Source organism: Cibotium barometz, chromosome 26 (assembly GCF_041138505.1).
Source record: "Cibotium barometz isolate CiBa-2024 chromosome 26, ASM4113850v1, whole genome shotgun sequence".
NCBI classification, from domain to species: domain Eukaryota; kingdom Viridiplantae; phylum Streptophyta; class Polypodiopsida; order Cyatheales; family Cibotiaceae; genus Cibotium; species Cibotium barometz.
Genome location: NC_141071.1, coordinates 1,287,340 through 1,314,607, shown reverse-complemented (window position 1 = coordinate 1,314,607; position 27,268 = coordinate 1,287,340). Strand labels below are relative to the sequence as shown.

The 27,268-nt window shown below is 46.9% G+C and overlaps 1 protein-coding gene across 4 annotated transcripts in view; it reads left to right on the top strand.

Moving 5' to 3' along the window:
* The window catches only part of LOC147623557 (DNA topoisomerase, type IA, core), a 51,171-nt gene extending 24,138 nt beyond the window's left edge, over nt 1–27,033 (top strand). The window contains exons 4-15 of one of the 4 annotated variants that reach the window (XM_086820106.1): nt 1,124–1,217; nt 2,033–2,132; nt 10,688–10,934; nt 11,082–11,244; nt 11,350–11,469; nt 24,461–24,540; nt 24,760–25,041; nt 25,122–25,290; nt 25,387–25,515; nt 25,662–25,874; nt 25,951–26,130; nt 26,218–27,033. In XM_086820106.1, the coding sequence (XP_086676232.1) occupies nt 1,124–1,217; nt 2,033–2,132; nt 10,688–10,934; nt 11,082–11,244; nt 11,350–11,469; nt 24,461–24,540; nt 24,760–25,041; nt 25,122–25,290; nt 25,387–25,515; nt 25,662–25,874; nt 25,951–26,130; nt 26,218–26,862 (2,422 nt within the window). In that variant the 3' untranslated portion in view covers nt 26,863–27,033. Of the gene's footprint in view, nt 1–1,123; nt 1,218–2,032; nt 2,133–9,250; nt 10,000–10,687; nt 10,935–11,081; nt 11,245–11,349; nt 11,470–24,460; nt 24,541–24,759; nt 25,042–25,121; nt 25,291–25,386; nt 25,516–25,661; nt 25,875–25,950; nt 26,131–26,217 lie in introns of those variants that run through there. The other 3 variants (XM_086820107.1, XM_086820109.1, XM_086820108.1) reach the window with 3 other exon arrangements.
* The last annotated feature ends 235 nt before the right edge of the window (nt 27,034–27,268 follow it).

Here is a 27,268-nt window from a genome sequence, read left to right as displayed (position 1 = left end):
CTGTATAAAGTCTAGCTGCTCTTCAATTGTATGTTAACAGCATTGATCATCTTTGTAATTGAAAAATGTCCAAAATTTTGGAATGATGAGTTTGAGCACTTCTTTCCCATGTGTGAAGCCTCTGTTTGGTAATGGGAAGACGAGCTGTCACCCTCTTTCTTTTGATGCTACTGTTCCTGATGTTTCTAATTGGCCTATTATAACCGATTCCTTTTTTGATGAACTCCAAAGCATTCTCACAGGACACTGTGATACTATCTGAACGATCCATTTGATTGGGTAACTGAGGACAGGAGCTGTGTGGTTGTTGCGAAGCTGCCTCATATGTTTTTAGGTTTTGTAGTGGATGATCTCATGTTGTTCAAAGTCGCCTATACCAATGAAGATTACTCTTCTCACTTGACTTCCTTGCCATGGATACACCATTTCAGCACATCAAATGCCAGCTGATTGTATATCTCTGTTTGTCCATCTGGATTCTGACTGCGGGTTCAACTTGGAAGTGACCTCTTTAAAAATGTGTGGGTGGAGTGTCTCTAACTGATGCAATATTCTTGCAATGGTTGCTACCTTTTGTTTTTGCGTGAGATCAATATATTCACTGAGTCTGTCTACAATGGTGAGGCATTGGATATTCTGCTTTCTGCACTGGGTGGCAAGTAAGTGACCAAGTAATCCACACTTTCTGGCCCATTTGAGGCCAAGAACAGATTTCTTCCAGGTTTTCTAATGTCCCTTGTGAACCCTTGTCCTCTCTGAATAGAGATTTTATATTTGTTGCGATGGAGTGTATAACTAGCACGATATGATTGCTACAACCACTTCACCATTGCTGGCAAGAGTTTTGTTGTAAGAGATTGTCTATGACAACCTGATCTTGCTTGATAATCAATTCTGAACACATTTTGGTATACTTATGTTTTTTCTGTGTAAGATTTTGTTGGCCTACACATTCTAATGATTTTATAATGTGGTAGGGCCTAATCTTGTTATAGGTGCACATCTTTATTGTTTCTTATACGTTATGTTTTTGATTCCCTTTTTAGTATTTTTATTTTTTGTTGTCTGCTTTTCTTTGTCGATCTTCGGTATTAACTCAATGTTCAATTTTTTTTTGTGGTAGTGTGGACTTTCCCCCGAGGTTTCAAAACTGGGAGACTACAGATCCAAAAGATCTGTTTCAAGCTCCTGTAATAAAATCGGAAGCAAATCCCAAGGTATTGGCCATTTACACAAGGAAAATGTGTTGAAACTGTAGTTTGGGTGCGTATGAGTGGTGTATGTGCATACTCACCCTTGTGATTGCATGAAAAAGGTGTTCAATTGGTAGTGTGCTTGTGATTGCACGTGTATGGTGCATGTGTGTGCATCTAGGTATTTTCCTTGTTTTAATTATTTTGATGGCCAAAGATTGAACGATGCCTTACCTTTAGGAACCTGGTATAAGCATGGAGTGGATGCGTATGAGCGTCGTGTGGCATGGTAACGAAAAACACGTTTTGTGCTTAGAAACCTGCGAAATGGTTTACCTTGAAACGTTTCTGAAACCTCCAAATTTTTTTTTTTGGTGCCCAACTTTTTAGGTTATCATGCAGCTTTTTTAAAAAGCCTTGTTTCAGCCCCCTCTATGGAGCTTGTTGCAAGGTCGTTTTAGTCTGTTTATTTAACATCATTTTCACCAAAATTGAAGGGAAGTTGCATTTGGGAATTTCCCCTCAATTTGGTGAAAATGAAGTGAAATTGCAAAAACCCCAAAATTGGATTGTGGGGATTTTTTAAATGCCACTTCATTTTTTGGGAAATAGATGTGATATTTCTAAAATTTTTAAATCCAACTTTGGCATTTTTGAAATGTCACTTCAATCTCTAAAAGCTCGAAACATTTTTGAAATTTGATTGATATTTTGACTTTTTAAAACGTATTGTCGCCTTTTTTCAAAATGTTTCTCTGTGGTAGATATTCATGTCTTCAAACTTGATGACCTCTACTTTGATTAATCTACTTGGCATGTGGTGTTTGCATATGCAAAAGGCACATGTGTGCAAACATCTACAACAGGAAGCACGCGGATGCGATTATCTTGTTCTTTGGCTTGATTGCGATCGCGAAGGTGAAAACATATGTTTTGAAGGTAAATGTACATTTTCTTACTTCCGACTGTGAGACCATTAATTAGTTTTTGTTGCATCGTGGTTATTATGTTTTTAGCTTCCCAACAGCTAGAGGATCTTAACATCATAGTTACAGGAATTTCAGAAATGCCTGATTTGAAATGGGTTTCAGAAACGTTTCAAAAGTTTCATATTTTTTTGAAACGACAAAAAAAAGTTTCAAACAAAAATGCAAAAATACATACACACACACACACACACGCACACGCACACACACATATATATATTCTTTCTATCTCTAGCGGTGCATTTACCCTATCAACTACTTATTTGCTGTACTAATTCTTTCTATTTGCTACTTCCCTTAGTGCTAGGCTTCATTATGTGTGAGTCTACCTTGCATCTCCAGAGGTTTGACAGAAACTTAGTACGAAGGGCTTTGTGTGAATATATGCTCTTATGTGTGTGTGTGTGTGGAGTGCATGTGTGAGAGCATATCTTGATACAGTGTTCTACACCCACTATTGGGCACTGATGACGTTAGTGGGGATGTCGTAGTTTCTAGTCCATACTATATGCATAATGGAGTTGATAGTTATATAGTGTTGTGGGTTGACTACCATGAGTATATAACATGCACGTTCCTAAAAGGTGAATTTGGGCATGTTCTTGGGTTCATCTAGGTATATATATATATATATATATATATATATATATATATATATATAAACATAGAATGTACAACAATAATATATATAAACATAGAATATACAACAGAACAAGAAATAAGTTTTTAGGCCTTAGCCTATTTCAGTAAGCAAAATACTTGAAAAACATGACTCATGAGAAAACACATTGGATTCATTATTATTCAATGTAAACAGTGATTCAATGCTAGAAAACAACACCCATATTCATCTCTCTAGAAAACACATTGGATTCATTATTATTCATTGTAAACAGTGATTCAATGCTAGAAAGCAACACCCATATTCATCTCTCTAGAATCCACATTCCATACATGATACTAGGCAGCCAAGAGTATGGTACTTCACTTAACACAAAGATAAAAAACATCTTAATAAAGATAAATCATGATGACTCCCAAGAGTCATGACAATCACACACTGTCCCACCAAATCCAAAAAAGTACATAGATGAATGACTCAAGGCTCATGAGAGTTCAAGACTCATCATCCTGCTCATCATCCTCATTATCCTCTCCATCACGCTCATCCTCACTCTCACTACCACTGGCCTAGTCCTCCTCAAATGCCTCATCCTCATGATCTGCTAGTGTCGCATTGGTACTAGCAAGTGCTTGGGATCGTGTGCCATGAGATGTAGCTATAATCTCCTTATTCAAAATGGAATCGATATCTCTCTCTTGCTGAGGGATGTCGGGGATCTCTTTGCACTTTATGATATCAATCTTGTCAGGATTGACTTGGCGAGGCTCGATGGGGCTGCCTTTCTGCTCTATTAATCGCAAGTTGCAATGATAGAACACAAGCCTCTCCAAGTGTGCAGTTGAGAGCCTATTCCTCTTCTTGGTGTGGAAAAGTGTCCATGTACTCCAGTTTCTATCACAAGGTCGTGAACTAGTCTTGTGAGAGAACTCTCATGGCAATGCGTGTCTACAAATAAAAATCAACATTTATCATTGAATAGAAGTATAAGATTGTCGATATTCGTAGAAAAGTTATACTTAGTAACTTGTTACATACCAAGTCTGGAGTACCAATGCCATATTTCTCCCACTAAGACACACGCTCCAATTGTGTGTCCCTCCTGACTTCACGCCATGCAGGAATACCTTATGTAGCCCGTGAAGGATACAATGTTTATGGTAGTGGTCAAAATGTATGTCAAATGCCATTGCCAGTTGAAAATGTGCATGCACAACACATGCAACATGGGTTGCAATTTTCTGTTGGTGCAGGTATTCCGTATATCTCTCATGCCACTCATGCCTTCGAGTGTGCTCGTGAGGGAGAAGCTATGGTTGAAAATGTATCAATGCATGTTGAGGGGCCAGCCATGTCTCATGCTTACAGGGCACATGTATCTATGCCTTATGCATCTCCTTTTGGTTCTAAAATGATGCCAGTCATAGGGGCTGTCCCAATGGACAAACATGGGGGAAAACATGTTGAGATGCAGGCACATGCATCAAAGTCTCGAGACTTCAAAGCCGGAGACAAATCTGTGAAGTTTGACGCATATCATGGGAAATATGATGCATCATTGCCCAGTTTGATATTGCTTTCAGTGATGAGGATTTCACTCAGAAATCCATGATCCGGCATGTAAGCATGTTTATGAAAGGCATTGCTGCCCATTGGCGGCTCACGGAGAAGCTCTCACCGAATCCTGTTAGATCATGGGAAGAGTTCAAGGAGAGGTTCTATGCTCAATTCTTGCCTCCCAATGCATTGAATGAGATAACAATGAAGTGGGATTGGGTGAAGCAAAATGAGGAAGAAACAGTGAATGCATATGTACAAAAGTTTTGGAAAGTGCTTTTGGAGGTGTCTCCATTTATGCATGTCACTGAGGTGGAAAGGAAGAGAAGGTTTCAATCGGGATTGCAACTCGTGTACAAAGCGGGATTACAAATGTATCCTGGTCACACCTTACATCAACTAATCGCAACCTCCACTACCATCGAGCAATTGGAACTCAAATTGAGTCCATCCAATAAGGCTAAACCCTCATTTCAAGGCAAAGAGAGGGCTGTCCAAAACCTGCAAAATAATGGACAACCACCTAAAAAGGACCAAAACCAAGATAAAAATGGTCCAAAGACTGAAAATAACACTACCAAGAAGCGTCCCTTCAAATTGAGAGACTATGGTCTCACTTCGGAGGAGAAAAAGCAATATATGAGCGAGGGGGAATGCTTTACTTGTGGTAGCACCGAGCATATTGCAAACGCATGCCCAAACAAGAAGAAGCGTGATAATGTAAATGCATCAAAGCCTAATGTGCATATGGTTTCGAATTTGCAGGGCAACACTTCACATGATAGCAAAGACAGGGTTGTATGTAAAGCTTGGGGACAGCTTAAGGATCAGTCCGCTTTGTTCATGTTTGATGATTGTGCTTCTGAGAATTTCTTATCTACACATATGGCAGCTGATTTGGGTATTGAAGTGGAGGACATGGGTCCTCAAATTGAAGCAAGGGCTGCCTTTGTTGGTAGAGAAGTGCAAGTCATGTCTATCATTGACAAGTTGCGCATACACATTTAAGGCTATGTGGATCATGAGGATTTTCTTGTGGCGCCTTTGAATGGCTGTGATGTATTGCTTGGAAAGCCTTGGCATACACGTATTGATCCAAGCAAGGCTTACAAGACCAACAGGATCACCTTCATGCATAAAGGCCGAGAGCATGTAATTGATGCTGGTGAAGAGGGTGATACCCTTCCCCTTGTATCTTATGTACAAATTAAGAAAGTAATGAAAAAGAGTGTTTTTGCGTACTTGATTTTTGTACGGGGTCATGTTGAGGAAAATAATGTACATGTAAATACTCTTAGTAATGATAGGCTGAAATTCTTGCAAGAGTACAATGATTGTTTTGTTGATGACTTACCAAATGAGTTGCCACCCGTACGACCGGAAGATCATTGCATTGATCTTGTTACAAGACTAAGTATTTTATCTCTTTTTCTTAAGCATTGTGATTATGTTTAAGCATGTTTGATCATGTTTTACTCTGTATGTGCATGTGTAAGTTTGTACACACGTGTGGGTGCAGATACATGCTTGGTGTGTGTGTGTGTACATGTGTGTGCATGCTCATATGTTCGTAGTACAACTGCATGTATGTGTTTTTGGATATCTCTCTCTTACTGTGTTGCAAGTACAGCAGCTGAGAACTCTCTTTCTTTTGGGGGCAGCATAGGAGTGGCCAAGGGGGACAGCCGGGTAACAAACCCTGCAGCAGCAGCCGTCTAGGTGACGTGGTGTTGCCACGTGGCACCTGACTGCAGCCAACTAGCAGTCCTGCAAGCATAGCCGAGTCGAAGCCAACGCAGCCCGTTAGCAGCCAGCGCAGCATGTACGGTTGACGTGGCAGAGGCGGCTGCCAGGTGACGTGGTGTGAAGTGGTGGCTGACATGGCACAGGTGCTACCACGTGGCAGAGGTGGAAGGACTATAGGCAAAGTAGCGCACTCGCGAATCCCCAAAAAGCAAGAGAAAAAGCCACCGAGCAGCTAAACGCAAGAGAAAAAGGCATCGAGGAGCAAATCGCGAAGAGAGAGGAGCAGCGTGGAATCGAAAAAAAACGCTAAGTGCCATGCGTTGTATTTTTTTAAAATAAAGTAGAAAAAAATATCCCACAACACAAATTGGGTGAAAACTTCAAGGAGATCTTCTCTACATGGAGCAAGGGGATTTCTTCTCGAGATTGTACAAGGGCTGCGCCGACCTCGAGTGATAAATAAATACCTGTGTGGACGCCACACTTTGGGGCCAATTGGTCTTTTGTGGAGGAGCACTCTAGCTCCACTTATTCTTTTTCTTCTTCTTCCAAATACCTTCCGATATGCCAGAAGCTGAAGATGACGATGCAACCTATGAAGCAAAGATGCAGAGCTTGATGGAGGGATTATTGGAACTCGTGAAGGACTCATGTTTTCCACAAAACTTCAAAGCTGATTCTAAACCATGGAAGCAGGGGTCTGAGAAGAAAGCTAAGCCTCAACATTTGGCTCCCATCCACCCAAATTTTCAGCCATACCCCGATTCTTCTTCTTCTTTTCCCCCACCTATCCATGCAAACCCTTTTAATACTTCTCATCCTGGTTACTTTGGCGGAGGCTTTGTCTTTCATCCATGACGGGTGTACCCAACATGGGCATGACTGGGAGCTATGGTATGCAACCAGGTATGAATGGAGGTATGCCAAGAGGTATGTATGGAACTTTTGGTGGTGGTGGTGGAAGTGCTTTTGGTATGCCTGGTATGGGAGGTGGTATGATGGGCATGGGATTTAATGCTGTGGGCAACTCTTTTCTCAAACCACATCCATATGATAATCTTGTTCAGGGCGAGAAGCCAAAAGATTATAAAGAGGGTGGTGTTGCAGTAAAGTTTGATACTTTTAGTGGTGCAAAGGATCGTTTGAAGGCTCTCACCTTCATTCAACAGTTTGATGCGGCATTTTCTGGTGGTAGCTTCACAGAGGCATCTAAGGTACGAAAGGCAGCTTCTTTCCTATAGGGAAATGCTCTTCAATGGTGGTCGACACTTCTTCATCAAGGAATAGCACCTAGCACTTGGGTGGAGTTCAAGCAAATCTTCTCTTCTTTATGGTTGACACTGACTTTTGAGGTGGATGTTATGACAGCTTGGCATCGATTAGATTCCAGAGATTGTAGCAATCTGGAAGAATATAACAAGAAATTTTGGGATGCTCTGCTATGCCCACATCTATTGTCAGTGAACAGAGATCCTCAAATGACGAGTTTATTTTGGGGAGAATTGTTCGAGAACATGAAGACTTCGTTGAAATTCTCATCGTCTTTTCATCCACAAACAGATGGGCAATCGGAAATTGCCAACTCACTTGTATTGGATCTTCTAAAGTGTTATGTTTCGGATCATAAGGAGTAGTGGGAAAAGTATCTTCCTTTGGTGGAGTTTGCTTACAACAACACCATTCACACTTCGACAGGTAAGGTAAGGCACCTTTCGAGATTGTGGAAGGCGGGAAGAAAGTACCTCCGATCCTACGTACAAAAGATAAGATCTTTGAGGCAGATCGTTTTGTGGAGAATATGGATGAGGCTTACAAGAAGGTCAAGGTGGCTCTTCAAAGGACTCAAGAGAAACAGAGGAAAGCAGCAAACCTTCACCATCAATCAGTGGTTTTTGATTTGGGTGATTGGGTGCTTTTGAAATTCGAGAAGGCTAGACTCAAGAAAATGAAAGGTAAACAAAGCTTATATCCTAAATTGAGTATGCGGTACTATGGGCCTTTTCAGGTGATTGAGAAGATGAGTGATGTTTCTTATCGTCTTCAGTTTCCGGATCTTTGGAGGATTCATAATGCATTCCATGTGAGTCTTCTTAAACCTTTTAGAGGTGAGGTGCCTATACATTAGGTTGATGAGCAACAACCAGAAGTCGACGAACTAGATGAGATTCTTCAACCAGAATAGATTTTGGCACATAACGAAAGAAAAGTCAAGAGGAAAAGTTTCACGTCGATATCTGGTGAAGTTTGTGAACTATTCACCTATGGATTCGAAGTGGATGGAGGAGGGTGACTTGGCAGTTTCACCGAGGATGCTACAACTTTACCTCGAGGCTTTTGGTTTGGAGCCTACCTTAGAAAGTGCTTCAACAAGTTCAGCTGTGGATTCCGGAGTACTACCTGTTACTCAAGAGGGGGGTGACTCTGATCCCTTGTCACAGAGTTCGCTTGGATGAGATCTGGAAGTCGCTTGGTGTTCTTATCAGCACACCCGAGATACTGAACTGATAGTATATCTGCCTATGGGATTTCTATGATATATGTGTACTAGTCGCACGGTTTGATTCATGGATATACGAATCTTTTGAGAGAATGGGGATGCCTATTCTAGACTTTCATTTGATAAGCATCAATGTTTACTCATGTTCATGATGTATTGCTGATCGTGGGTCTTGTGGGATGGCCATGAGCGGAGCAGGTAAAGCATCCAGGGGGACATGACTATTTCACGAGGTGGATGCTCTTGATTTATGTTATTCATATGTTCTGTTTTTGTTGGCAGGACATAGCTTTCTCGTTGTGCTCTTAGGTTCTGTTTCAGTTTGGCAGATCCTTTGAATAAACAATCGAGGACGATTGCTTTGTTTTAAGAGGGGGTATGTTACAAGACTGAGTATTTTACCTCTTTTCTTAAGCACTGTGATTATGTTTAAGCATGTTTAACATTCACTGATCATGTTTTACTTTGTATGTGTATGTGTAAGTTTGTACACGTGTGTGGGTGCATATACATGCTTGGTGTGTGTGTGTGTGTACATGTATGTGCATGCTCATATGTTTGTACATCTGCATGTATGTGTTTTTGGGTATCTCTCTCTTATTGTGTTGCAGGTACAGCAACTAAGAACTCTCTTTCTTTTGGGGGCAGCATAGGGGTGGCCAAAGGGGGCAGCCAGGTAGTAACAAACCCTGCAATAGCCGTCTAGGTGACGTGGCGTTGACTGCAGCCAACTAGCAGCCCTGCAAGCATAGCCGAGTAGAAGCCAGCGCAGCCCGTCAGCAGCCAGCGCAGCATGTACGGTTGACGTGGCAGAGGCGGCTGCCAGGTGACGTGGTGTGAAGTGGCGGTTGACATGGCACAGGTGCTACCACGTGGCAGAGGCGGAAGGATTATAGGCGAATTGGCGCACTCGCGAATCCCCAAAGAGCAAGAGAAAAAGCCGCCGAGCAGCTAAACACAAGAGAAAAAGGCATCGGGCAGCAAAACGCGAAGAGAGAGAATAGTGTCATTAGAGAGAGATACACCACCATCTTCAGTGGACATCCCTTACTCCGCTAGATCATGGAGTCCGCATACCAGCGCAGATTTGGCCAGTTCTTGCTAGACACACAGCGCCATAGAGAGACACTGCTAGGACTCGTACCACAGGGAGAGGTGGGCGACAGCTCCAGCTCATTGATTTTTTCCAGAGATCTATCCCAGTGCCTACCCTGACACAGGAGGGGGTTACACTTCAGCGCGCTGCGGACCTCCGAGCCAGACGGAGACCAAGAGCACTTGGCTACCAGACTCCTAGACTACATCATAGGGAGATCACAGAGATACGGGCTCGACATCAGCACCATATCCAGGAGTGGCTAGCTCACTTACACTCACACCCGGAGATCATGCTCCGAGGTATTTTTGCCTCGCCATCGCCTATGTATCACATATTACACCCCCATTATGGTATTGGTTGGAGCTAGACAGATCTGCATTGCATTCTTGTATACCCTGCGCATATAGGTTGCATACTGAGCCTCTAGCAGTAGTGCTCCATCCAACACCCCCCCCCCCCCCACTAGCTCAGTACTCTCATAGTTTATTTCATGTTCATTTTGTCCTTTTTTTTTTGGACATCCAGTAGACATTGACAGTTGTACATTGATTTCTCATAGGTCGAGTTCGGCCTCTAGTAGATGTTAATACAGCTTTCTTCTTCTTTTTTCTTTCTCTCTCTCAAGTTGTATGTGGCTTCCTAAGACATTTATATAACATATATATTCTATCTACCTATCTCAAGAAGGCAAGTTGTGGGTAAAAATATCACATAAGAAAGATGACTTGTATTCCAATTCAAAGATGCAAAAGCCTGTTTAGCAATACTTAAGAAGAGGGCAATGAGTACTGAGGATGAGTCTATGAGTTTTTGCATTGTTTCCTATAGTTTGGTCTCTTGCAACATATTATCAGTTTCTGTATTTATACCTCACCTTCCAAAAGCCTCAAGGTTGCTTTCAATAGGAATTTATGAACTGTTTCTTTTCATGTTGAAAACAAATTTTATGCTGTTTTCTGAATATTAATTGTACTCATTTTCTAATAGTGATCGAGAGCACAGTAGGAGTCATGAAGAAAGTTTCTGGCCAGCAGGTTTTTCGAGCTCGTTTCTCTGCAATCAGTGAAAGGGATATCTTCCATGCTATGGACACTCTAGTCGATCCAAACAAAAATGAAGCATTGGCGGTTGATGCACGCCAAGAGATCGACCTTAAGGTGGGAGTAGCATTTACACGCTTCCAGACACGATATTTTCAAGGCAAATATGGAAATCTTGATTCTAGTGTCATCTCGTACGTTCCTTTCCTCTGTAATGATAAGGATAGGTTGTTATGATTGAAAAATTTCCTTTAAAGCTAGGTTCTTGTTGGTTTTAATGAACTAAACACAAATCTGACATGTCTCTGCACTTTAAAGCAGATTGTATTTTATTTGTGTAGGTATGGACCATGCCAAACTCCAACACTAGGTTTTTGTGTTGAGCGTCACTTACAAATAACTACTTTTAGCCCTGAACCATTTTGGAGTATACGTACCCATTTGATAAAAGGAGGGCATCAACTCCAGTTGACATGGGAACGCAATAGGGTTTTTGACAATGATGTAAGTTTATTATTTATGGGTGGATTGTTTTACTTTTTAAACATGCCCTATTGGCAAGTTGGACCGAATGGCACTCACATGAAACTACATGTAGTTTTTGAACAGGTGGCAGTCATGTTTTACAAGATGGTAGCTGCTGCAGGGTCGTTCAAAGTGAAAGATGTCTCTAAAAAAGAGGAGCGCAAGGCGAGGCCAACAGGATTAAACACGGTGAACATGCTCAAGGTAACTAGAATTGATTAAATGAGAAACTAGAAGGCTTTCCCTATTGCATAATATTAGGGGTCTTTTTGCTGCTTTAAGGTACACTGGAGAAACTAGTTTATAAAATGAAAAATCACGTGGACGTTATCTCTAGATTTGTTTTTCTTTGGCCCTAACTGACACAAATAATAGGCATGACACAAGTCTGAAACCTTTTTTCTCTGTCGTGTAGGATTAGGGTTCAGGGGAATCTAGGGTTGCACAAGGATTAGACAAAGGATGGGGCACAAGACAAGATTAATCATAAGCAAGATTAATTAAAAGGACAAACCCTAGCTAAAACACTAGATCCACAAGCCTGGCTACATCTTGCTCAATGTTATATTCATTTACACAGGGTGGCTATTATATAGCCCAAAGTACATGATAGGATAAGGATGACTAGTCACACTGGATGGCATCCCTGCTTACATAATCCATACAAGGGGTGGTTCACATGCCCCTACCCATACACCACTTCTTTACATTGAATTTTCCCAACAAACCCTCCCTCAATGAAAATGAGTCATGAGCTAAAAGTGGCCTGCATGGGCCTAGCAGAATATCATGCTTGATGACGGAATGATGGCAACTCTAGGATGTCATGCCACACGAACAAACACTAATAGGATGGTCTTTAACGGAATCCTCGAAGCCGGGTTGAGGACGAAGGAATGGAACCCTCCCATGAACTGAATCTCGAAGGTGAGAAGCGAGGGATGGATACCCAAAATGTGTCTAAAACCAAGTGTGAATGACTGATTGCTCCATCATAGATACATAAATGGGTAACAAAAACTAGAAGTGTAAGCGGCATAAAACGGAAACCCCTTTAGATGTAGCATAAACACAAGCAAAAACATAAAAGCCCCAAATACAAATAGAAATCCCTGATTGGACATAAGAACCCCACAATAAACAAAAAACCCCCCAAATTTTATGAAAGCTCTAATGGTGGCTAGAAGTCCCTAATTAATGTTTGCAACCCCATTCTGCTGTGGAGTATAAGGAGTAGTATACTGATGTTTTATACCTCTACTCCCAAGAAAGGAATTCAGCATGTGTGACATATATTCCCCCCCTCGGTCAGAATGGAGAGTCTTAACCTTGAATCCTGACTCTGTCTCAGCAACTGCTACAAAGGCCAAAAATGCATCATATACCTGTGATTTCTGTGTCAAAGGATAGACCCAGCATATACGAGAGAAGTCATCAATAAATGTTGCAAAATAGAAGCAACCACCTAATGACTTCGTCTGCATGGGACCACTTAGATCACTGTGTATAAGCTGCAACTTTGCAGTTGCTCTTAGAGCCTGATCACGTGGGAAGGAAAACCTATGCATTTTTCCCAAAATACATCCTTCACAAATGTGATCTGGAGGCTTCTCCATGAGAGGTAGATCTGTAAACATGTTATGTCGCTGCATAAGCATAAGACTACCAAAATTTACATGCCCCATGCGAGCATGCCATAACTCCGCATCAACCATAGCTGGAGTAAGAGTGAATGCATTATAAGCAGACTGATCCACTGGCTGAAATGCATCCAATTGATAAAGTCCATGACATAATGTACCAGTAAGCATCAAAGTCAAAGCATTAGCTTTGTCTCTGACCATGCATTTATCATCATCAAAGTGGACTTGCATACCACAATGTGCTAAAGAAGAAATGGACAACAAATTCTTCTTTATCCCTGGTACATATAAGGCATCTGTAAGGCGGAGAATGGAGCCATCAATGGCTGTGAGCTGAATCTCCCCGATGCCACGAACTGGATATGAAGCATTGTTGGCACACTGAACAGTTTTGCCAACAGGGGCAGGGCCAACATGACAAAACAAATCCCTGCGAGATGTGATATGCTTTGAGGCACCACTATCAAAATACCAAGTACATGCATGCTCTGTCATACTGAGTGCCTGTGAAGACCAAGAGGCATCATAGCTGCATGTATAAAAACAGTAATCCGTGTCCTCAACAAAAGAAGCAGTCTCTGGAGGAGCTTTAGAAGCATCATTAACATACATCCCAGGTTCCTTTGCCTTCTCTTTGGCAATCCTCTTCCTACATTTAGTGATGTAGTGACCTGGCTTCTTACAGTAATGACATTTGCCCTTCTTCTTGGGTTGTCCATCACCTTTCTTGGTATCCTGAGATGAACCACCATCACCTGAATTCTGATTTGAACTCTTTGGCTGAGTTTTTCCTTTCCCCTTTTGACCTGTAGTAAATGCTTGTTCAGCACTTGTGTTCATATTCATATTCTTCCTCATTTGCTCTTCTTGTAGCAAGAGAGCAACAAGTTTTTGATACTTGAGGGGTTCAACAGCATTCCTCATGCTGAGGTTCAAAGAGGTATGAAAAGCCAAGTAAGATCTTGGCAAAGAGTGCAAGATGGTGGACACAAGCTGTGTCTCAGGAATAATCTCATCCACATTGATGAGTTGCTCTCTCAAATCTTGCAGCTTGTTTAAGTGGCTAGACATATCATCTCCTTCATTCATTTTCTGATTTTCCAGCTCTCTTTTCAAAAATGAGATCCTAGCCTCATTACGAGCAGCATACATCTGCTCCAAAGTCACCCATGCATTCTGTGAAGAGCCAGCTGAACGAATATGAGGTATAATAGACCTCTGTACTGACAATGCAATGAGTGACAAAGCTTGTGCATCCCTGGCATCCCATGTCTTCTGAGCATTTGTTCTTTGAACAGGCAATGGCTGCCCTGGAGCCTGTACCTGTTGTCCTCGTCCACGAGCACCCCCTTGGGGAGGAGTCTCTGGAGCCAATGGACCTGGACGTGGTTCATCACCACTAACAAAATCCCAAAGACCTTTTGGCACAAGCACATTTTTCAGCATAAAACTCCACAAGGAGTAGTTCGTGCCGTCCAATTTGTCTTCCTTAGACAAATACGTGAATACATCACTCTGCTGTTGATTTGCCATTATGCCTATGCACAATGTTGTACCTGTGTATCAAAAAACCCAATAGCAAGAACCCTGAAAACAACTGTACTCCACTGAATACAGTTCACCCAAATATGCCTGCACTCTCAATCCTCTGAATGTGCAGCTCAATGCACCAATGACTGAGTAGAGCAGCAAAAATGGTGTACACAATGCTAAAATGACTGAGTAGAGTAGCAAAAATGGCGTACACAATGCCAAAATGCCCCAAAAATGCCCAAAATTACTGCACCCAAAACCTTGCAAGAAACCTGTGGATTTCTTTGCAAGAAAGTCTGCCTGTAGTGCCTGTAGATTTTCACAAAGAAAATAAAAATACCCAGTATTCAAAACTTGTAATTCTTACCACAGTGTGATGTTCTGAGTAGGTTGTGGTAGTTGTAGGTAGTTGTAGTGCAAAGTACAGTTGACTGTACTGTGCAGGTACAATCCACCATATGAACAAGTGCAGGTACAGTCCACCAAATGAACAAGTACAGGTACAGTCGACTGATGCTTTACGGAAGTGGTATTGAAGCAGATACTGTACTGAACAGAAGGCGACTGCAGACAGACCTTCGTAGCAAGTACTGTGCAGGTACGTTTACTGTACTGAGCACAGTATGGAGCAGGGCGACCAGGTACAGCTGGTACAGGTTTTATGTTTGTGCAGTCGACTGTATGCAGGCAGGCAGGTACAGTACGAAGGGCGCTGACAGGTGCAGTCGGCGCTGACAGGTACAGTCGGCGCTGACAGGTGCTGTAGACGGCGCACAGTGTACGGGCAGGTACCTGTACGGAATGCTGCTGTCGACGTCTGGTACGGAAGCTGCAAGCTGTAGTGTACCTACTGAAGGCGGCGCTTACTGTGTGTGTACGGGCAGGTACTGATGTACGGGTTGGACAGAAACTGAAGGCGGCAGAGTACGGGCAGGGCAAGGGCAGGCCTTCAATGCTCTGATACCAAATGAAGGCCTATGCACTGTTAGGGTTAGGGTTTGGAGATGGTACAAACACAGGCGTGGAGAACAACAGTGAGAGAACACGACTGCTTGTATTCAGATAATTCAAAATGTGAAGTACAATAGCCACATAATAAGTGACCTAAAGAGATGTGTTCACATGTCCGGCCATAAAATGTGCCGGGTGGACCAAAACACTTATAAACTGCTTATAAGTGAAACTAAGCTAAACTGGGGAAAAACCCTCCACTAACTGAAGTAAAAAGTGCCCCAGTAATCTACTGATGATCACTAGCACTCCTCTGGGTGCATACACAGCATAAAACCCAACACTTTGGGTCCTAGATCAAGGAGTTAGGGATGCGCACACTTTGCTGATGCTTTGGTCTCCATGTGTCCTCTAGGAGAAGGACAACTGACGAATGATCTGACTGCGTGGTGCCTACAAGAATACCTATCAAACCACCTCTGCTACAAGCCCACTCATCCACATAAAATGTGTCAATGGGCGAGAGGCTCGGTCCCTTCATCCTCTGGTCTTATCTGGAGAAGCGAAGGCTTCTCGGTGTGTGGCCAAACTTTGGTAAGTGCCATGGATCCTTTGCCCCTTAGGGAGAGGGTCAACTCCCCCCAAGCCGTGTACTCACTCCGTGTGATAGTATCCAAGCCTCCACCCTACCTGTCCTCTGGGTCCTCCAACATGTTGGAATCTCCACCTTTGCACCAAAAATCTGCTTGGGGAAGTGTCTATCTCACCTGGGCCCAGACCTCAATCCGCCTCACCACCCTATTGGGGGCATGAATGTTGAGGAGACCCACACGGTCTTCCCCAACCCTGACTATAATCCATTGCGCTCTCCCCTGAATAATGATGCTTGAATCAAGCACCAACGAAAGCAACAGCTCACTGACCGAAATGCACACCCCTCCCTGGTTCCCCTCAAGGCCGAAAGCGGGGGACCAAAAGCTATGGTTGTGTCCGGGCAAAATCTATGTGCGCCTTGCCGGAAGGTGATGTTCTTGCAGGAACAAGAAGTCAATTGGTCCTCCTATGCAAGCTCTCTGAAGCTCCCGAAGAATACCCCTCTTCTACAGTGAAAGCCACCCCCCCCCCCCCCCCCCCCCCGCCTCCCACCCAAAACCAAATCCCATGAACATTCCAAGAGACGATCCGCATAACTAGGGATAGGAGGAGGAGCATTCTTAGCCTAGATCACTCGCTGAAGCTGCGCTCCCCCCCCCCCCCCGCTCGCGCTTGACTGCACGCCTTCCCCCCTCTCTCGCCATCGCGTCTGCTCACCCCCCCCCTCCCCTGCCTGGCTGTCCTGCGCGCCCCAGCGCTGCAGTGCCCGCCCCTGCTGCTCCTCCTCTCCTTCGCGCCCTCCCGTTTGTCTCCAGCGCCCCGCTCCCCCCTTTTTTTTTTCGCCACCGTCGCCTTATCTTCCCCCCCGCCCCCTATTGCGCGCTGTTTTCGGCTCCCCCCTTGGGGGTCTTTTTGTCTTCGCCGCCTGCCTCCCCTTTTTTTCTGATTTTTCTGCCCCCTGGTTTTGTCTTCCGCCTTCCCCTTCCGCCCTTTGTGTGCAGCCCGGCTCTTGCAGGACTCTCCGCTTTCGCTCCGCCTTCGACTTAGCTTCAGACACTGATGGAGGCTCCTCCCGCCCCACCTCAGAGGGACTCTCCCGCAGCCCCCTCGCCCGCCCCTAAGGATACCCCCATTAGACTTTCTCTTTCGCCAGAAGAGGAAGCGAGCCTCGCCGCAGAGGTGGAACGCCTCCAGGCACACTCCACCATCTGCCGTATAGTCAGCACTCGCCCCAGCAGAGGGGAGATTCGGGATCTTCTCCAAGCCCGCCTTCTTGCAGATGTGGGCAAGATCCTGGACGTTCAGCTACTGGGCCGTGGTCACTACCAGATCGAGTTCGAGACTGCCCAGAGCGCGGCCAAGGTCCTAGCCATGAGTCCCCTAGACATCAGGGGTGCTCGGGCATTTTTCAGACCTTGGCAGCATGGCTTTGACCCAGCAGCGGCGGCCGAGCAGGGAGAGCGCCTTTTCCATGTTACAGTTTGCTTCTCTGGACTCCGCCGTGAGTACCTGCCGCTCCTTTCTAGGCTAGGAGCATTGGTGGGTTCGGTGCTAGAGACTGGCCCCACAGCAACTTCAGTGGTGGCCAAAGCAGCTGGGCTATCCTCGGTCAGAGTTTTGGTTCTAGACATCTCCTCCCTTTCGAAGGTCATTCAGCTACCTCGGATAGGGGGGGGGATGGATTGATCAGAGAGTGGAGTTCTCGGGGCTCCCGAACCAGTGCTTTATTTGCAGGCAGGTCGGCCATCTGGCCAAGGCCTATCCTCGTAGGAGACCCCGACCCTCACCGCAGCAGTAGGCCCCTGGTGGCCCGCCCACAGACGCGGCTCGGCAGGCAGCCTCCGGGACACCTGCTCAGGCCACAGAGACCTCGGAGTGGCAGCCTGGACAGAGGCGCCGTCGAAGGAGACAGCCACAGCAGCACGCCCAGAGACCGATGCAGCAGCAGCCACAATCTCAGCATCACTGGGTTCCCGTGAGGAACAGCTTTTCTCCCCTACAGGAGGAGACCCTTGCGACGACTGAGGACCAGGAGATGCCAGCACCCCCTCCTTCACCCCCACCCCCCCCACCCCCATCCCCCCCTACCGCCTCGCTTCCACCTTCGCCGCCTCCCGTCCCCACTCCGGTTTTGGCAGCGGCTCCTTCTCCACCTCCCTCGCCCCCCCCCCTCCTCCCCCCCCCCCCGCCTCAGCTCCCCGGGAGGCCCTTGCAGTCCCCTGGCGTTCACCTGCAGTTAGGAGGGCTCTGAGCACCGATCTTGATCGAGCACCGCAGAGGAGACTTACCATGCCGATTCGGGCTTCACGGATAATCATCTATCCGCAGTCGGCTGAGTCGCCTCGGCACTAGACAGCGCTCGGAGGCTTTTGATTACTCCTTCACACGGCTTTTTGGAGCAGAGGGCCCCCATGAGCCAGCACCCATCCGACTTCATGTAGTGATACCTCCGGCCCGCGGGGAGGCGGCACTTGATTCAGCGGTGGCCTTCTCGTTCCCTCTCTGTGGCCCATGTGACCGGGAATGGACTCTGGAGCTCGCTCTTAGCACCTTGAAGACTCAGGCAGTTGAGTTTTCTTGCCATGTGAGCGATCTGGAGGTGACAGATGTGATAGGCCGACTATGGGAGTTGGCTCATTTTTTATTGGATCCCGGGAGTGTGGATGCCTCAGGGATTCGTCACTTGGTCGTTCGCATAGTGGCAGACTTAGCACGCAACCGTGGATATGTATGTATACACGAGGTTGCTCTGTCTGAGCGGGAGGCAGTCGCCATGGGTCACAGCCCCACTGGCGCCTGATCCGTGATTCTTGCAGTACACCGGGTGGGCAGATTCGCAGCCGCTCGGATGGGGACTACTCTCCATCCAAGCCGCTTGCGAAGGCCCGCCGTACGGCTGAGACAGCATCCACCTCAGCAGGTCATCCATGAGGATCATCTCATGGAATGTACAGGGCCTTGGCGGAGCACATTTTATACGCTATCGTGGTTGCTTGAGGCAGGAGCTTCAGAGATGCCTGGTTGGTGGCAGCATTGATATTTTGATGATGCAAGAGCACCACTTGGGTGAGAGCAGGATCCGGAGATATGGTTCGGTGATGCCTGGTAGATGGGACACCTTTTGGTCTGCAGGGTTTGGTCCTTTGGGTGGACAGGGAGGAGTATGCATGGTCATTGCAGATGTATGGCGGCAGGCCATTGTGGATCGAGGGATCATTGTGCTTGGTAGAGCACAGTATGTCATTCTGAGGATGCATGATGAGCTACTGGGCGTGCTCAACGTCTATGCGCCCAACCATGCTAGTGCCAGAGCAGAGTTCTGGACCCAGGTTACGGATGCATTGCCAGAGGCCGCACATTGGTGTGTCGGGGGAGACTTCAACATGCTTGAGGACCCGGCTGATAGGGTGGGAGGCAGTCATGTTACAGTGCACTGCACGGAGCTTGCAGCTTGGGACCGGTTTTGCATGTCACTGAGGATCACTGATGCATGGCAGCATGGGGCCTTCTCCCGCTCTCAGGACAGTCTTAGTTTCTCTCGGTCGGATCGCCGGCAGGGAGGGACTAATCTATCACGGATTGATCGCTTTTATGTGGGCGACTGGTTAGGGGAGCGAGGGGGCTCTGTCGGCATTCTCGCTGGCACCTCATTTTCAGATCATGCGCCAGTTATCTTGACATTGGAGGAGAGGACATGGGAGCCCAGCTTGCAGTTGAGGATCCCAGAGAGGGTACTTACAGATCCTAGTCTCGCTGAGGACATTGAGAGGATCTGGCATGATAGTTAGTGCTCTGACCAGGATGCAGCAGGCCAGTGTGCCCAGGGACTCATCGAGCTTAGCTCTTTTCTACACGCTGCAGCTTTGACACGGCTGGGAGAGATTCGCGAGCGAGAGCATCGGCTGAGACGTAGCCTTGCCTCGCTTCAGCGCCTTCAGGAGCAGCAGCCTGCATGTGAGTGGGTGGCGTCCCAACTGAGCCAGGCACGCCAGGAGGTTAGAGAGGCAGAGGAGCAGAGACATGAGTTTTACTATCGTCGCCTTGCCGGGCCTCTCAGTGGACGCAGCTTGGTGATAGAATGACTGGGGAGTTTTTTGAGATTACTGGATCCCGCCATGCTCGAGCAGGAGTCCGTCTGCTTGGGAGGCCGGATGGATCGGTAGCTACTGAGCCCGAGGAGATCAGAGCCATTGCCACTGGATTCTATAGAGACCTGCTTTCAGCGGAGCCAGCCACTGAGGATCGGGATGCTTGCAGACAGACAGTGTGGGCCCATGTGCAGAGGAGGGTCACAGATCGTATGCGTACAGTTCTTGGTGCGCCTCTTTCAGAGGTTGAGCTTGCTGAGGCCTTGAGGGTCCTGCCGCGACATAGTTGCCTAGGGGAGGACGGACTGACGCCGGCCTTTTTTATGCGCTATTGGGACCTTTTGGGGCCAGGCCTCCGCAGGGGCTTTCAGTATGTTTTGGACACTGGGGTGATGCCACAGAGCTTTTCAGAGGGCTTGATCTTTCTTATCCCCAAGGGGGAGGGAGTATCAGATGATATTCGGCATTGGAGACCTATTACAATCCTCAATACTGTCTACAAGGTCTTAGCAAAGGCCTTGAGTTTGAGGATCCAGCCCTTCCTGGGGGAGTTGATTCATGCTACCCAGACAGGATTCGTCAAGGAGCACAGTACCCTTGACAACATCTTCACCTTTTGGGAGGCGACGGCTTGAGCTAGATTTCTTGGTGAGGACTTGGTCGTGATGCTTCTCGATTTTGAGAAGGCATACGATAGAGTTGATTGGGGTTTGTTAGAGGGCACTATGCTTCGCCTGGGCTTTGAGCCAGGTTGGATTAGAGGGGTGACGGCTCTGTATTCCACAGCTCGTAGCCAGGTGTTGATTGCAGGAGGACGGGGACCGGGTTTTGAACTGACCAGATCAGTCCGTCAAGGGTGTCCCCTCGCCCCTTTTCTTTTTCTCTTCTTTGCGGAGGCTATGAGCATGTATTTGACGGCAGAGGAGGTTGGTTTGAGGAATCCAGCTCCCTGTCCGGGGGGAGGACCTGCTCGATGCTGAGTTTGCAGACGACACGGGCTTATTTTTGCATGGCCAAGAGGCCAATCTTCTTCGAGCAGAGCATTCGCTCCAGGTTTTTAGTGCAGCTTCGGGAGCATTGATCAATTGGCGCAAGACAGTGGCCTTTTGGATCAGTAGCACTCCCACTCCGGCATGGAGCCCGGACCCCGGTTTTAGATGGATTCCTCCTGGCACAGCAGTGCGGTATTTGGGATGCCAGATTGGACTAGATTTGTCACTTGAGCAGCAGATTGCCCCGCTTCTTCTGAGCATTTGGAAGAAGCTTTTGTATTGGAGTACAGCTCGACTATCCTTGGCTGGGAGGGTGGTGGTGGCAAATTAGGTGCTGTTAGCGACCATGTGGTACATTACGTCTTGCTGGATCTTCTCGAGCTCTTGCATCAGCCAGGTACAGAGGCTGATCGGGAACTTTCTTTGGTCTGGGCGGGACGGTCAGCCAGCCCGGGCAAAGGTTGCATGGGCAGTTATTACACTTCCGTTGTCTTAGGGAGGCTTGGGCATTATAGATCCAGTCGATCAGAGTAGAGCCTTATTGGGGAAGCTTATTGTTCGGGGGCTGCTTCCAGGCGCTGAGCCTTGGAAAGAGCTTCTCTTGCAACGGCTGCAGGCTCGGGCTCCCCCAGCAGGGGGCACTTGGGCACCAGAGATTCGATGGATCTTCATAGAGATGAGGAGGACAGGCCTCAGTAGAGGATGGGAGGACAGATTTGCTTTGAGCATCCCGAGAGCTTGGGAGCTGCTGAGACCGGGGCTCTCTCAACGACCTCCTCCTTGTGTTGAGGAGCGGGCCAGACAGCCGCTCATCTGGAGCCCAGCGGTTCGCACAGAGCAGGGTCATATGCTGGGTTCTCGGCCTCGTCTAGCCTGGGGACCTTTGGCGGCAGGCCCAGCACGTAGTTTTGGAGATTGGCAGGCCTTTTGCAGTCTCCCAGAGGAGATCCAGGTGGAGAGGCTGAGTCACTTGAGAGGGGGGTTGATTATGAGCGATGACATTCAGGAGGCACTCACAGAGGAGTGGTTCACGCCTATCGAGCTAGTGGCCCCACGGTGGATGGGAGCCTTTACACAGTTGGAGATCCTGATTGCTGTCAGAGCTTGCACTGAGGATGGCAGATGCCTCTACTATGAGATTCAGGATGAGGGCAGACTTCAGAGAGTGGAAGTGGAGTCGCCTTTGGTTGCAGAGTGCACCTTTCGGAGGATACGGGTAGTGGCCGCCGCTTCTCGGAAGTGGCATATTGACCCAGACCCTGCAGATGTGCTCCCGGATTGGCGCATATGGGCATATGCAGCGCGCCTCTTGGCCTGGCTACAGTGGGACCCTGGGGAGTACGAGTGGCATGATCCTTATGCATCCCTTGAGGCCACAGAGATCACCTTTTTCCAGTATACTGTTCGGCTGGGGCGGCATATTTTGACGGCGAGGAGGATGGTCTCTCCAGCTGCAGCGAGGCACTGGCGGCTACAGGGACTCTCACAGGAGTTCCTGGAGGATTTTTGGACCCGGCTCTGGGCTAGTCGACAGGCCCACGGGATCTCGACTTTCTAGTGGCTGGTCGCCCACAGGGGGTCAGCAGTTGGCACCTGGCTTGTCTACAGCGGTCTTCCGGCGGCCTGCGTCCTATGCGGCCACCCTATGGAGACACAGAGACATTGCCTATGGGATTGCCCTCAGGCGCAGTAGATTTGGCTGCGGATGCTGCGTATTCTGGCCCCCCTCCTCCAGAGGGTATGTTTACGTGGGGTGCCGCTGCTTGGTCGACTTCGTCAGGGCTTGCTATGGGCTATGAGATGGAGCAGGACAGTCAGGCCATCAGATTCATTAGGGGCCAGCCTCGCCTTGTTCCGTCACCGGATTTCTCATCCGCCAGCTGGACACAGGAGAGGGATTTACGATGGGAGCTCCTCAGCAGCCTCACCATCTGGTTCACCTGGAGGGCCCGATGTTTCAGGGCCTTTGAGGGGAGACTGGAGCCACCAGCAGAGACTGTACGGGGGATTTGGCAGGAGTTGATCCACACCCTGCGAGGACAGTATGACCGCATCCGGGGCGACTCGGATGAGGCGATCTTGCGGCACCAGGCCTTTCACACCACCTGGCGCAGCGGCCCCTTCTACACCCTACACGCGGGATCCCCCCGTTGGCATTACAGGCCACCTGTTTAGCTTTTCCCCCTCCTATTGTATGATCTAGCCCCTCAGTTCTTTGTACTGATGCTTGTACTTTTCAGCACCTAGGGAGAGTCTCCCGGGCTGCCTTGCTTTGTTCACTACTCTGTTTTTCTTGTGAGTAGGAGAGGATCTTTTGTAGCCCTACGGGCGTTTTTATATAACTAATGAAAGGATCTTTTCTCGGAAAAAAAAAACTAGGGATAGGAGGAGTGAGACGTGCTTAAGGCACCCTCTCCATGGAGAGTCATCGGGGTCAGTTTGGAGGGGGGATAATCACAATCTGTTCAGGGCCAGATGGGGGCCAAATGATCTCTGATCCTGTCCTCCATAAAGCTCCACTCTGCTCTAGCCCTGCGGTACGCCTGCACTTTGCTCCATCTGTCGCAATAAAGGAATTGAAAGAAGGGCCTCGAAGGGATAGTGACTGCCACATGGAGGAACACAAACAATATCATCTCTAAGTGCGGAGCATCAACGTCTCTATCCTGATATCGGAGGAAGGAGCCTGAGGAGGCAATGCAGACTTTGATGGACGGGATTGTGGTGGGGGAAATGGTACAGAGGAAAACTGGGGCGGGGGGGCAGGGTAAAGCGGAGGGGGAAGGTGCACATATGGGAGGGCAGGCGGATTGCGTAGCAGAGGAGGGGCGGAAGTGGAAAGCGAAGGGGAGGTGAAGGCGAATAGGGGGTGGTGCCAGCAAAGGCAGGGGGGGGGGGGGGGGCTCCAGCGTTTACTCTGTGCAAGCTTCTCTTTGACCAGTGCGTTTTGACCATATTTGATCTGTTTTATATATTTCATGAATTTATGAAGAGTTCTGACCGTTTTTACCAGTTCATCCAGTGTTGACCAAGGCATCCGCTCTGTATATGTGGGCCATATGCATTGTATTCTGTTAATTAGATGAGAGAGTTATGGATGCAATGTTGCTTATATGGGAACATGCTTCTCTGGTGAACTGCAAGTACAAGACGCTCGTCTCTCTGAAAGCCAAACTCATGCATTGGTATTGGCATTCAGTTCATCTTTGACTGACTTTTGACTCTGTGCGCATGACTTGGCACTGGACCTAGCCTGGTTCTTCTGGTCCTCACCAAAGGTGTAGCATAAATTGAGCTCCTTTTGCTATGCGAATCATGTACATTGAGCAATGGCTCTTGTTCTTATGGAATGAAAAATATCTCAAAGGGAGTAATCATGTGGCTTATCTTGCAGGTAGCATCTAGTGCTCTTGGGATGGGACCACACCATGCCATGCAAATAGCGGAACGGTTATATACACAAGGCTATATAAGGTAGGAACTCTATGATGTCTGGTCATTTGCTCCTGTACGATTGTATAGATTTAGATTTCCACATGTGAAGGCATATGGTTTTCTAAATGCTAAGCCTGTTATGTATGTCATAGAAGCTAATATGTTACACTTGATATAAGCTTGCAGTCTTCTGCCACATGTAAATACAATATTCTTTTTTCTTCTTTGTGGTGTGACTTATTGCTCTGGGATAATCAGTTACCCTCGAACCGAGAGCACTGCATATCCGACCAGTTTTGATGTGCGAGGCATTCTGTTGACACAGCAGAGTCATCCTGTATGGGGTGAGTATGTCCGCTCACTTTTGGCTACTGGACCTCATGTGCCCAAAGGGGGAGTCGACGTCGGTGATCATCCTCCTATTACGCCAATGAGAATGACGACAGAGACGGACCTGGGAGGCAGTGATGCGTGGAGATTGTATCAGTATGTGACACAACATTTTCTTGGGAGTGTGAGCCCTGACTGCAAATATTTCAGGTACTTTTTGTAAACTTGTGGACTTCTACGGTAATATGGGTGTTTTTACTGACATGACTGTAAGATACACATTGACTCAGGACTAGAATAGAGTTGACGGGTGCTGGGGAACGGTTCTCATGTACTGGGCAGAACGTTCTGAATCTGGGGTTCACCGCCATCATGCCGTGGCTTGGTGTTTCCGAAGAAAACTTGCCGAGTTTTTCTATAGGTGAATCTGTCCAAGTTGCAGAGGTAGAGCTATATCAGGTATTGTCCAAGGCTCAAGCTCTATTTAGTGTTGTGTAAGCTTACTTGTAATAATTGCAAGTGAAGCTGGGTGTTAACTGGAGGTGGAGTGTTCAGGGACGAACTTCACCACCTGATTATCTGACGGAAAGTGAGCTAATCTCTTTGATGGAGAAGCATGGGATTGGCACAGATGCCTCTATTCCCGTGCATATAAACAACATATGCGAGCGAAATTATGCACAGGTGCAGCGATTAGCTGTTGATTCCTGACAAGTGAAGTGATTAATTAGTGAGTTTTAAGGTACTTATAAATCTTGTATTAATTCCCCAACCAACTTGGCAACCTGCTAAGACATTAGTGTTTTTTTGTTTCTAATCAAGGGTTTCAGGTTCAAACTGGCCGGCGCCTGGCTCCCACCACACTTGGGATCACTCTTGTAAGAGGATATCAAACCATTGATGTTGACCTCTGCCTGCCTGATATACGAAGTTTCATAGAACAGCAGATCACTTTGATTGCCAAGGGGCAAGCTGACCATGGCCGTGTAGTCCGCCATGTCTTGCAGGAGTTTATGGCCAAATTCTCATACTTTGTGTCTCAGGTCCTCACATCTATCAATATTCTCTCTGCCTTTTGTGAGCTCTTCCATAAACTTACTAAGATGACTCTTCTTACAGATTGAGCGCATGGATACACTCTTTGAGGCACAGTTTTCTCCACTTGCTGATTCGGGCAAAATGCTGAGCAAATGTGGTAAATGTGGAAGATACATGAAGTACATTGCCATGCGGCCTGCACGCTTGTACTGTTCTGCATGTGAAGAGGTCTATGGGCTTCCACAGAACGGCAGCATCAAGGTGAGAGAATGGTTCTCCAACTGTGTAAACCTGATATATGCTGATGTAGCAGCTAAAGCGTTTTTTTTTCTTGTGATATATTTGCAGTTGTACAAGGAGCTGACTTGCCCATTGGACAATTTTGAGCTCGTTCTAGTCTCTTTCTTGGGGCCAGATAGCAAGTCGTACCCTCTTTGCCCTTACTGTTACAACCATCCACCTTTTGAAGAAGTAGATGCCATGGCAGTGGCTACTGGTACTGGGAAAGGAGACAGGGGGAGCAAAGTAGGTGGTGGTATGCCATGTACGTTTTGCCTGCATCCAACATGTCGGCATTCTATGGTGAAACAAGGTGTGTGTGCATGCCCAGAGTGCAATGGGACATTGGTTCTAGACCCAGTGAGTGGCCCTAAATGGAGGCTTGATTGCAACAGATGCAATTGTTTGGTGTATCTACCACAAAATGCACACCGTATTGTGACAACCGATGAGGTGTGTGTCGAATGTGGATCCACTATTCTTGAAATTGACTTCAATAAAGCATCAACACCCCTTGCAGACGGCATCACTTTGCATAGAGCATGCATACTCTGTGATGACCTGCTGCATTCCCTTATTCAAATGAAATATGGCAGATCCTTCACCAGAAAATCAGGGAGAGGACGGGGTAGGGGAAGAGGGCGTTCCCGGGGAAGAGGAAGGGGTAGTAGAGGCAAGACCGAAGACCCTAGGATGAGCTTTCGAGATTTTTAAGCCTGCCAAAGCTGCATAGTGTAACTGGCAAAAGCCTGACAGGACATTTTCTCAGGCTGATGAGACTGTTGTGACGAGAGTGTGGGATGGGATAATACAGTCTTTGTAACTATTATAATTGAGCATAATTAAGTCACACAAGTGAAGCATGTTAGACGCTCTGTATCCTCATTGGTTTTTCCATCTCCCACATGTGTAGTTGGGAAGAAATCTGCATGCACGATTTTCCTCGTGTCAAGGGACACTAGCATCTTGCCAAACTGATACAAGCTTGGCTTCATTTCGCCAGTGCTTCCTGCTGCAGCCATGCATCTACATGTGCATTTTCATGTTGTCTCCTAATTGGAACCTTGTCATGAGGAAGGTTTTCTTTTTAGTTATGCTCAATGCACAGCTTATTGCTTCC